This window comes from Struthio camelus, chromosome 19 (assembly GCF_040807025.1).
Source record: "Struthio camelus isolate bStrCam1 chromosome 19, bStrCam1.hap1, whole genome shotgun sequence".
NCBI classification, from domain to species: Eukaryota; Metazoa; Chordata; class Aves; order Struthioniformes; family Struthionidae; genus Struthio; species Struthio camelus.
Window position 1 is genome coordinate 11,791,935 of NC_090960.1, and position 12,164 is coordinate 11,804,098.

The 12,164-nt window shown below is 53.7% G+C and overlaps 1 protein-coding gene across 1 annotated transcript in view; it reads left to right on the forward strand.

Moving 5' to 3' along the window:
• Positions 1 to 7,712: 7,712 nt before the first annotated feature.
• The window catches only part of HS3ST3B1 (heparan sulfate-glucosamine 3-sulfotransferase 3B1), a 34,040-nt gene continuing 29,588 nt past the window's right edge, over positions 7,713 to 12,164 (forward strand). Inside the window, exon 1 of the mRNA XM_068914202.1 lies at positions 7,713 to 8,322. Coding sequence (XP_068770303.1) covers positions 7,796 to 8,322 — 527 coding nt within the window. The 5' untranslated portion in view covers positions 7,713 to 7,795. The remainder of the gene's footprint in view (positions 8,323 to 12,164) is intronic.

Genomic DNA, 12,164 nt, shown 5'->3' on the forward strand with positions numbered 1-12,164 from the left:
GTCAATGACTCTTCTCTGAACAGGACAGCAAGGCTCTTCAGACCATATCAAGAAAATGACATCCTTTCTGGGTAGGGATCAGAGCACCTTGGCTTGAGTTCAGTTACCTGCACCTATTTATCGCCACAAGCAGGACCAGTTGCCCCTGCAGATCTTTAAGAGCTGCGTGCTCTGTCACAGACATAGAAGTCTTCATATTTCAGGAAAAAAACCCAACAACAACAACAAAACACACTTAGCATTTCAGAGTTGGGCTATTCAGTGGCCAGAAAATAACTTTTGCTCCAAAGCACATGAAGATTTTCGTAGTGGAGAAGGCACCCCGTAAAGTAACAAGGTGAAACTCAGCGTTAATCTAACAGGCTAGGATCAGCGCTGGGCGATGCGGTGTTGCAGAAGCCTCAGAGAAGGCACATCACTGCAGCCGCCGCGCGCGCGGCCTCAGAGGCATCCAGCACGGATGCCGGAGAGATGAGCTCATGGGCCTGACCCTTTCTGTCCTCGCTGGGCGACATCCTCTAATCATCTCGACTCAAGCATGTTCTGGGTTCTCTGCTTTCTTCCCTGTTTTAACAAGAGCGTTTTGCAAAGCTGGCCACCCTCCAGGCTCCTCGCAGCGATGCTCCGCTAAGTACCACGCCGACCTCTTGTCACGAGCTGCACCTTCCCAGCGCTGTCTGAATAATAAATCAAGAAATAGGATCCAGCCACCGTACTGATGCAGCTCAATTAGTTTATTGATTAATCAGCAAGCAAGACATTTATATGCTAGTGATATGAATCAAGTGCTGAGAGAGGCTGCGTCAAAAGCACAGAGCAAACCTGATCTTGCATTTCTTGCCAACGCTGGTTTCTTCACAATTTAGTCCCAGATCCTCCATTGCTCATGCGCCTGCCGTGACTGCCGTGCGCGCTACGTTAAACAAATTGCAAGGGACAGCGAACAAGTGCGCAAGCCTTGCTGGAGCCCTGCACTCAAGGCGGCCGTGCGGAAGGGGAAGGCTGGTGCGCCGGCACACAGAGGTGCAGCTCGGTATCCTGGGTTGCTTTAGGAAGAGCGTTGCCAGCTGGTCGAGGGAGGTGATCCTCCCCCTCTCCTCAGCCCTAGTGAGGCCACATCTGAAGTGCTGGGTCCCGTGCTGGGCTCCCCAGTACAAGAGAGACATGGACCTGCTGGAGCGAGTCCAGCAAAGGGCTACTAAGATGATGAAGGGACTGGAGCGTCTCTCAGATGATGAAAGGCTGCGAGAGCTGGGACTCTTCAGCCTGGAGAACAGAAGACTGAGGGGGAATCTGATCAATGTGTACAAGTATCTGAAGGGAGGGTGTCAAGAGGATGGGGCCAGACTCTTCCCCGTGGTGCCCAGCGATAGGACGAGAGGCAACGGGCACAAACTGAACCACAGGCATTTCCATCTGAACATGAGGAAAAACTTCTTGACTGTGAGGGTGACGGAGCACTGGAACAGGTTGCCCGGAGAGGTTGTAGAGTCTCCATCCTTGGAGATAGTCAAAAGCCATCTGGACACAATCCTGGGCAACGTGCTCCAGGTGCCCCTGCTTGAGCAGGGGGGTTGAAGCAGGTGGTCTCCAGAGGTCCCTGCCAGCCTCAACCATTCTGTGCTTCTGTGAGCTGGAGGCAGCTGGGTCAGCCTGGATGAGAGTCACCACTGGCTCCCAAAGGAAAACTTGCCTCCCACACATCCTCACCCTGCTCCGGGGACAGCTCAGATGGAGCTGTCTCAGCCCTTATCCTGGTCTACCTTTGCTAGGAAGCTGTTCCTGATAACTTACAAGTTTGTCATTCCTGAGAAAAAATACAGGAGTCCAACTGTTGAAGATACAATTACAGTAAAACCTATCTTGGGGCTATTTTTCTTAAAAAGCCAATCCAAATTTTACAAGCTCCAGCTGACATACATTAAGGGCTTAAACCAAACTTTCTGTGACATTTTGTTGATGTTACCCTGGCTGGCGCTGGCTGACATAAGGAACAATAAGAATTATTCTCTCTGAAGGCTTTTCCCGGTACCTCGCAGGCATAACAGTGTACAAGGGAGCAACCCGTGCGTGGAAGCAGCAGGTTTTATGTTCTAAATTATACAAAACAATAAGTAAAGAAAGAGGTGAGTAACTCTGCATTGAGAGCCAGCCTGTGTCATGTCTTGAACATTGCTACCCGTAACTGAGAATCCTACATTCCCTAGGAGTCTCCTCTTTAATTTTGTTCACAAGTACCAGCCTCTGCCTACTGGTGGATCTTTCCCAACATGCAGAGGGAAACTAGGAAGTGATTCCTCCTGTAACCAGATTTCGTCACTGCTTGGATTATACCACCATTTATACCACATATAGCCCACCACCACCACCTCTTTTATCGCACGGCAGACAAATGCTTTGAAATATTTTGCAATTTGACTCCATGGCTGAAGCACGTAAGATCTGCTTGCATGATCCCAGTATTTGCATTGCAAATACCTGGCCCTGGGAAGGATAGGTGCCAGGTGGCTATGATACTGATAAGATTTTAGGTGACCCAAGCACTATCCTAGCTCTGCTGTTACTCTGTGGGGTACCTTTGGAGAAGTCATACACTTCCCTAGGTCTTGTTTCCCCTCTTCTATATGTCAGCTGTATTTCTATTTTCATCAGCTCTCACACAGCACTTTTCATTAATTGAGGTAAAGCTGATATATGAAGGAGTCAGCGTCACGCTATCTCCTCTGACATCCAAGAAAATCAAGGCACTTAGGAAAAGATTTGCTCTCTTGTTCTGCAGCAGTTGGGTTGCAAAAATTTAAAAAAGAAAATAGATATTCCAGCAAATCCTGGCCCATTAGTTCTGCCTTTAAAGCCGTAGTACTCTGAAGAGAAATCAGGCGAATTTAGTACAATATTTTCTGCATCTTTTAATAATAACGTGGCAGAAAAGCTGCACATGTGCATTGAAGCTACTAGGTTACGTGTTTGTCTGCTGAATGTAGCATAAGGCAATTCCGTGGAGTGTGCAGAATTCCCGCAGGCTCCTCGGGGAACGCCAGCATGAGCTGGTCCTGGAAAGGAGGTTCCCAAAGCTCCTGGTGTCATGGGAAGAGTCTCCTCACCCCAGCTGTTTCTCAGTCAAATGCTCTAATTCTGCTTCCAAGGGCTGCTGTATTGTGTTGGTCTCTACGTGTTACTGCCAATATGTGGACTGTGACAAATCTCACAAGGTGTTTGTATGGAGACAGGCATTTTATAAAATACAGTGCTAGGAAAGGTGGGGCTTGTCAGAAAGCCAACACAAGTCAAAAGAGTATATACTTCCAAATACTTCATGAAGGAGGAAAAGGAAATGACCTAGATACCCCCAACACCATCATGTCCCAGTGCCCTGGTCCCCAGTCTGGGCAGCAGGTCCTACAGCAGTGTGGTGAACAGGGAGCTGGAAATCCCAGCTCGCTTGAGGACAGGCATGAGGACGGTGAGGTCCTTGCTTCTCTTTCCACCGTGCAGTCTCCAGAGGAGGGACACTGGCAGAGGCAACGATCGTGGGGGACGAGGGCTGTGCAGCTGTGGCAACTCTCCTGGGCATGCCCATAGGGTGGGCAGGTTGGGCTGCCATTGTCCTGATCTAACTGAGACACTAAAAGAAGCGAGGGAAATGTGGATTGACAGGTATAATCCACAATTGCATTATCTTGTCTTATGGTTCTCTTTTGTGTCTGTATAGCAAATGGAGCTCTGAACCCTTGTATTTAGTCTAGCAATTAAACTTACTATTTTGTCTTTAGAGCTTGTTTAGGGATAAAGCTGAGTCTGATTAACATTCTTAACTGAAAGCCCTTAAGGGGTGGGCAATGTGCAGGATGCCTCAGCAAGAGGGCTCCTTAGCTGGGGGTACTCCCCACGTAAATCTGGGGCTGGGCTGTGGGCTGAGTTCACCCAGATTAGTGGAGAAAAGTCTCCATCAGTAAATGTTAGCCTGAGTCTCTAATAATAAGTATTTTAGTGCCCAAATAAGATTTTAGTGCCCAATTCTGAGGCACAACCAGAATAGCTTTGTGGGAGAAACTCCACTTAGGCAGAATTTACAACTGAGTGAAGTCTATTTAAATATAATGCGTAATACCTTGATAGTGTTTCACTGTCACTTTGGATAGATCTGCTGGTGGGGCCAAGACTCCTAGGAATGATAAAAGCATTAGCACCGCTGCCTCACATCTAGACAGCACCTTTCCTCCCAAAGCGCTTTCCAAATCATTTATAGAGATCACATCACCCATCCCTGAAATACAGCCGATGAGATGGAAATGGAGTAGCAAGAGCGTCTCAAAGGGCTTTGGAGTTTGATGAGGAAATCAAAAGTTTAGGCATCTTCTTTTGACAAGTGCACTAGGTAGGATAATCTGCACTGATTTTACAGTGTCTGAAAATAACAGCTGAATTTGCAGAACAGTAATTTTGCATGAACACAGGTCCCTACTTGGTGTAGTATAGCCCATGCTGGATTATCAGTGGGTAGCAGAAAAAACTGGACAGAGCAGCCCACACCATTTCTGATTTCTTCCTCAAGCCAAGCTGGAGAAAGGGTAAGCTGTTCCCCTCCCTAGATGGGCTCATGGGCTCAAGCCATGTCTAAAATTTGGGCCCGGGTGTGGGAGAGCTCTGAATACCCCCATGCTGGAAGAGCCAGCAGCCTGTTGGTTTGGGCATCTCCTCTTGTGGAGAAGGACAGCGGTGGGAAGCAGAAGAGAGAAGTGAACCTGACAGTGAGCTCTGACTCACCAGCGGCAGATTCTCTTCTAGCTTTCTAGCAGAACAAAACTACAACCTTTTCTCTCTTTCTGAAAAGGAAGGCTCTGGTACCCACCTGAATCCTGAGTAGCAGAAGCAGCCCAGAGAGGGGCGAGATCCAAGACACATCTGAGTCCTCAGTATTTGCCTTCAAGCAGCTCCTCTGCAGATTCTGGTTTTGGTGGGCTCTCCTGGGGTACCTGGGCATGGCTTGGAATGGCTAAGCACCACTCACTGCCCTGCTATCCTAATACCTGGTATGTCAGGCACCTGCACCTGCTATGGGACCTCACCCCTGGATCTCCCTTGGCCCTTGGTTCAGTACTGGAGTATGGCACCTGCCTTCTGGTGGGACCTCTCTGAGCAAGAGGCAGTCTGAGGGACAGTGTCCAGTTTAATCTCTCTCAGCCTCCAGCATTTCACACCCCAGCACAGCTGATCAGCAAATGCTGGAGCAGGCAGAGCGGCCACATCCAGCCTAGCAGGAGATGAAGGCCGCCGCTCTTGGACTGAGTGTCATGGTAGGAATACAAATCTCCGAGGACCACGCAGAAATCCCAGTAAGGCTCTGGAGAGCAGACTAGGTACCACATGCCTGATGAGACACAGCAGCTTTAGTATCCAAAGTCATTTTTGGACCTGAGTCAGAGCGACTTGCTGGAGACAGCAGCGCGAGCTGCAGGGTCTGAACCTGAGCACTACAGGTACGAGGCCTGTAGCACCAGATCATCCTTCCAGGGAAGGAAAGCAGCTCGTTTGGAGACCTCCGCAATATTCAGCAAAGCTGAGAGTTGCGAGCACTCTTTACACATTACAGTGAAAGAGGGTGGCTCAGAGAAGTGGGGAGGGTCTCCGTTCATCTCTGAATTCATGCTTTATCCCACCTGATAATCTGCTGTTACCACACTTTCTCAGGACTTTTTATAGGAGAGTTCTGAGGAAAAGCTGGCAAGCGTGCAATTTGAGGGAAGATGTTTCAGATAGCACCTGACTCTGTAACGTGTAGGAAAAAGCCTCACAAGATTCAAAGCCTGAAAGTTGCAACTGTCTGAATTGGGCTAGAAATAAAGCGTGAATTTGGCTAGAAATAAGGTGCTAGGGTAACTGAAATAAATCAGTGAAGGATGTGATGGATTTTACAGAGCTGGAAGGCTTCACATCAGGACTGTAGCTATATTTACAGAAGAGATGTTGTATATCCCACAGAAGTTAACATCTTGATGCAGGAACGATTGCACTTCAATGGTTTAGTTTTATAAGAAGGTCAGATTAGATTATCATAATGATCCCTCCCAGCCTTAAGGTCTATGAATCTATGAATATTTTCAGTGGCAACAACAGCCTATGTTTGCTGTATTGCCCAGCATACAGCTATTACAGCAAATGGATATTGTTGTGCTATTTCTTGTTACACGCATTTGAAAAATACCCGCCCCTATGAGACTTGTGACGGTAATGGTTAAAATTCATATGGTTTAATATAATGTGAAATACCTGTTTATGATCCATGTTGAAAAAAATATGGCAACGTTTTATTTCTGATGTGTTCAGCCGGGACTTTTTCTGGGTCTCTGGTTTACCCCGTTTCGGGACCCTCTCGGGTGTCTGTGGGGTGCTTTCCCGCGGGGAGCCCAGGCTGCAGGGCAGACGACGGGGCAGTGGGCCGGTGCAGCAGCTCCGCGGCCGTCCCGTGGGCGCTGTCCCCTTGCTGAGCTCTGGCCCCACGGCGTGGGCACCCTTCCCAGCCCGCAGGGGAGCGGGCCGAGCTGAGGCTGTCTCTCCAGGAGAGACTGGGCTTCTCCCCTTCCCCTCCCCGCTGTCCCTCCAGGGAGCGGTGGGGTCGGGCCCGGCTCCCTCCCCACGACACACCGCTGACGTGGGGCTGAGGTGGCGGGAGGCCACTTCGCAAAGCACGCCGGCAGGCCACGCACACCCGCGCTAACACGAACCAGGCACGCCGGCTGGCCGCACACCCACTAACACCCCACTGTAAGCCCCCACCCGCGCTGGCTACACCCGCGCACACAGTGCACACTAGCTAGGCCCAGCACCCGTGCTACACACTCACACCGTGCACACGCGTGTGCACACACCCACCCTCCATTCACACCGGCGGCCCGGAGCCGCCTGGCCCCCCCGGGCCCGCACGGCCGCTCCGAGGGGGCGGCGGGAGGGAACCTGCCGCCGCGTCGTGCCGCGCCCCGGGGAGCCGCTGCCGCGGGCGGCCGGTTACCGCTGTCTGCCCTGAAACCGCTTCCCTCGTCCCTTCCCCGCCGCCGCGGCTGAGCTGGAGCCCGGGGCTGGAAGGGGCCCACGGGCACACGCTCGGGCCCGCCCAGGGCGGGGGAGGCAGCGGCGGAGTCGCGACAGGCGCGACAGAAACGCCGCCGTCGGGATACCGCCGCCGCCCGGCACCCGAAAGGCCGGGTCGGGCCGGGCAGCCGGCAGCCCCGACGGTGCCCGAGCGGCCGGTCGCGCCTCGGGCAGCCCCGCCGCCGGCCGGGGGCAGGACGCCGGGACGGGCCAGCAGAGGGGCTCGCCGCCGCGGGGGGGGGGGGGGCGGACACCCCTCCGCACCCCCCCGCCCGCGGGCGCGGTACCGGCTCGTCAGCCAATGAGCGGCGGCGCGCGCGGCCGGCGGCTCCCCGCCCAGCCGCGCCGCTCGTTGGCTGCTCCGCCGGCAGCACATGGGGCTCCGCAGGCGGCGGAGCGCGGCCGGGATAGGCTGGGGGCGCTGCCCGTCGGCCGGCCCCGCTCCCCGCTCCCCGCCCCCGCCCCTGCCTTTGCCTGCGCTGCCCGCGGCGGCTGCGGCGAGAGCGGCGCTGGGGCGGGCAGCGGCCGGGCCGGGCCGCCGAGGGGGCGGCCGCTCGCTCGCCATGGGGCCGTGCTGAGGCTGTTCCCCCCCCACCACCCCCACCTCCACCGCCTGCCGTCGGTGCCCCATGCAGCATCCCCGCTCTGAGCCGTGCCGGGCCGGCCGGGCGGCTCCAGCCATGCAGCGCGGCGCGCCCGCGGGCACATGGGGCAGCGCCTGAACCGCTGCCTCGATGTGCCCGGCGCGCTCCCGCCGCCGCTGCTGCCGCTGAGGCGGAGGCTCCTGCTGCTCTTCATCATGCTCTTCCTCTGGCTCTACATGTTCTACTCGTGCGCCGGCTCCTGCGCCGCCGCCCTGCCCGGCCTGGCGCCCCGCGGCTCCCCCGCGCCGCCCCGCGCCTCCCCCGCGCCGCCCCGCGCCGCCGCCCCGCGCCTCCCCGCGCTGCTGCTGCGCGCCCCGCCGGGGAGCCCGGCCGCCGCCGCCGCGCCGGAGCCGGCCGAGGAGAGCAGCCTGGAGGAGCAGCGGGCAGCGCCCGACGCCGCCAGCCCCATCTCCAGCTTCTTCAACGGCTCCGGCACCAAGCGGCTGCCGCAGGCCATCATCATCGGCGTGAAGAAGGGCGGGACGCGGGCGCTGCTGGAGTTCCTGCGGGTGCACCCCGACGTCCGCGCCGTGGGCGCCGAGCCCCACTTCTTCGACCGCAACTACGAGCGGGGCCTCGCCTGGTACAGGTACCGCTCCCTGCCCCCCCGCTCCGCGCTCCGCGGGGCAGACGGGCGCCCGGCGGCCCCGAGGGGAAGGGGGCGGCCGCGGCCCGGTGCGCCCCGGCCGGGCGGCCCGTGGTGCCGCTGCCGGGGGAGGGGGCGCCGGGCCGGACCAGCCGTCGGCGGGACGGGGCCGTCGGGCTTCCCCGCCGTCGGGTGTCGCCGCCGCGGAGCGCGCAGCTCCGCTGGGCTTGGGGGAGGCTGCTGCTGGCCCCCGGCTCCGCGGGGACGCGGCGGCTCCGCGCTGCTCCGCGGTCGCGGCTTTAGAGCAGGTCGAAGGAGCGCCCGAGGCTAAATTTAAATCATCTAAATGACCTGCTAGAGAAGAACCAAAATAGAATAGAGTAGGATAACCCCCCCCCACACACAACCACCACCCCAAAGCCCCCTTCTCCCTGTGCCGGATCCGCGGTCCCCGTTAGCCTAAGCGGCAGCTAGCTGCTTGTAGACTTTATATTAGCTCAACCGTCTTCAATCTTTAAAATGCAGGTTAAATATTAATTTTCTGAACGCGCTTATTTCGTTGCGCTGCCGGTGCTTTGGCAAGTTTTTAACATGGATTTTTCCCTTTAACTTTCCCGGTCCGGGCTGGTGGTGTGCGATGGCTGGCGCGCTTTAAATGTCGTTTGGATCCGGAACCGGCGCCGTACGGTACCAGCGCTGTGGGCAAAGCCGGCTTCTCCCCGCGCACCAGCGCTCCGGGCGCAGCAGCAAGCAGAGAGCGGGGCGCCGGGCTGGCAGGCGGTGCGCTGCGCGCTGCGCGGGCGCTTGGGCAGCTTGCAGCCGCACGCGGCGCCCCCGCTAACGCTCTCCCACCGCTGCCGTCCGTTTTAGAGCTGGTGGTCGCCCAGACCCGTCGTTTGCAGCGCAGCGTTGGGGATAAGATAGCGCTTTTTCTCTGTTACGAACCATCAGGCGATTTTCGGGGGCAGTTTTCGGAGCGGTGGGAGAGATGCCCGAGCTGATTGATTGGCAATAGGGGGAGGTACGATCGGAAATGTATGGCGTTTGAAAATAATAATAATAAAAAAAATGCGCTGCCCTCCTGCAAGCGCGTGGATGGATAAGTGACTTGGCGAGCAGCAGCGTGGGGCTCCCCGGCACACGGGACCTCGCTTGCGCGGGTGGGTTTGTAGGGGACGATGGGTGGGCAGAAGGAGTCCGGTGGTCCTTCGCCCTGCTCTGACAGGGTTTGCGCTGGAGGAGCCCTCCGCGCGCGCGGAGGCTGGCACCGCGCTAGGGTTTCTTTTCGTGCTTGTGTCACTTTATCACAAATATTTTTAATAGGTCTCTTGTGCTGAATGTTTCCAGGAACGTTAAGAGGCGTCTAAAAGTTGAAACTTTGAACCGAGGTGGTAGCTGCGAAGTTCTGGATTTTAACGGCTTTGTAGTCTGAGAAACTCCCACCCTCCAAATGCTGTTAGGTTTATGTCTTTTTTTTTTTAATTTTTCTTTTTTTTTTTATGCTGTTATCCCTCAGCAGTTAGTGAAGTGAAGGCAGGATAAGATCTGGCTAGAAGGAAGTCTCTTTGAAAGCACTTTCGTTTTAGGAAATTCTAGGATTTCTGTGAAGCATACAGCGTGCCGTCCCAGAGCGACCAAGACGAAATCTTTATAAATGCAGTTTGTTTTAGAAAATATGATTCTAGCATTTTGAAAGGCGAACTTGGCGTATTACAAAGCAGAAGACCTGTCAAGATTTATTAGCAAAATGGTGTTGTATGTGTTGAACTCTGTTTTTAATTAGGTACCTAAATTAGACCATAAAATGGTTGATTAATCTTTTACAAGTAAGGGGTGGAAGGGGGGAAGGAGAGAATAATGCTTATGATTACATTAATCTGTTATCCCAGATGCAATGGAGGAAAGTCGATATTTAAAGGAAACATATTATTTTTACGTTTGGAGAAGCTGGCATCCAAGCTGCGCCTAAGTTCTTAAATGGCTTCACCTTAGGAACTGGTTAATTTTAAGAAGCACGGGCCCTATCCCTGGTGCACAGGGTTACGTATTAAAGAGTATCTAGGCAAGTGGAGTTTTAAACTTTAGTATGACTCATCTTCATTGGTGAAAATCCCAAGCATCAAATTTAAGTGATGCTGAAAGTCTTGAAATCACTCGGGTGCAATTCAGCCTGGCGTTGGGAGCACGTTTACCTCTCTGTGGGACTGGGACCCGAATCAATTTGGGGGGGGGGCGTGGAGGGAGCTGAGAGGGAGGAAGAATAAATAATGCAGAATATATTAGGGGGAAGGTAGTTGCTGAAATCAGCAGCCAAGTTGTTGGGTAATTCTGCCTAATTTTTAACTTCAGCTTGAATTAGATGCAGAGTTTGTTCCTATAAATTTCGGTGTTGGAGATCAGACACTGTATAGCTCGAAACTCCCACTGACTTCAATGAATCTTGGCTCCGCAGCGCTTCTCGGGACCGTGCTTATTTCCACAAGCCCTTACGAGGCTTTTATTTATTATCTTAGTGTCAATAAGGAGAAGCGTTTGTATTTTCTTGTTAATGGCCCAATAAAATCAGATTAAAAACGCTGTGAGGCACGGGCTGTGCCAGTAGCGGCGCGTGTGGCTGGGCAGACCTTGGCTTTGTTTTTTCAGACGCTGCTGCACAAATCGACCCGCTGAACTTTGGAATCGGGGCAGCTAACTGGCGTCCTCAGCGCCCCGTCGTTACACTTTAAATGCAGTTGCCTGCCCTTTTAAAAGGGGACGGTGCAAGTTTTGACCCTTGCCTGGCTGACGGGATATTTTATTCGGCTGGCTGCTGAGCGGCTCTGGCCCTATCTGTTAAAAGTTTTTGGTTGGTTGGTTGTTTTTCCAGCTCTTCCCACCGTACTACTAAGTATTCCCATGTAATGTTTCTGCAGGTTTCGGAGGGGCAGCTGGCATCAGAAGTTGCCTCGTTTAAGCCTGACGAAAGCCTATATTGTGAAGTCTTTGTAGTTAATCGTGTTTATAAACCGACTGATCTTGCCTAAAGTTTTCACGTACGGTTCAAAGAAAAAAACTCTGGAAGGAGGGAGTCCGAGCCTTTTTTTTTCCCTTCTTGCTTCGTTTTCTGCTCGGTGGAAGAGCTGAAGAGAAATGAAATGTGTTTTTTTTCCTTTTGCGTGGCAAGGCAAACGGTCTCAAGCGGCGCTGACCCCCCTTCCTAGCGAGCGGCGGGAGAAGAGGGGGAAAAAAAAGTCAAATGGGGTTTTTTGGTAGCGAGATGCGTAGAGGTCTAATGGAAACAACTTCAGTGAGCACGTTGCGGGGTGTTTCCCCCCCCCACCCCGGTAATGAATACAGCATGTTAGCTGCTTCGAGTGAAAATATTTACCATGACAGAAGAGAAATGAGATCCAGCCACTACTGCAAACTAATTATAAGCAGCGCGTGGAATTTTTGGATAATAAATGAGTTTCCTCTTTGCAGCGGGCGGCAGTCCGAATCTCAGCGTAGCAGGGCGCGCGCGCGTCTGCCTGCGCAGCCCCGCAGCCGTCCCTGCGGTCCGTTAGAAAGTTATATATATATATATATATTTTTATGATAGATGGGTTGGCGGGGGGGGGGGGGAATGACTTCTTGCAAGCCGAGAGGAACAGGTTTTGTGGCTGCTCGGTTCTTATTTCTGGTAGTAATGACCCATTTTTTGAATGAAATTAGGAACTTGGGAGCGCTTGGTCTTGTAATGAATGTGAGATAAGGGAAAAAAAAAAAGACAAAAAAAAAAAGAAAGATGAAGTAATTAGGGTTTTTTTCCCCCCCTTTTTTTGGTTCCAGGCCCGGTGGGCTGTAGCACCCAGCGCCTGCTGCCG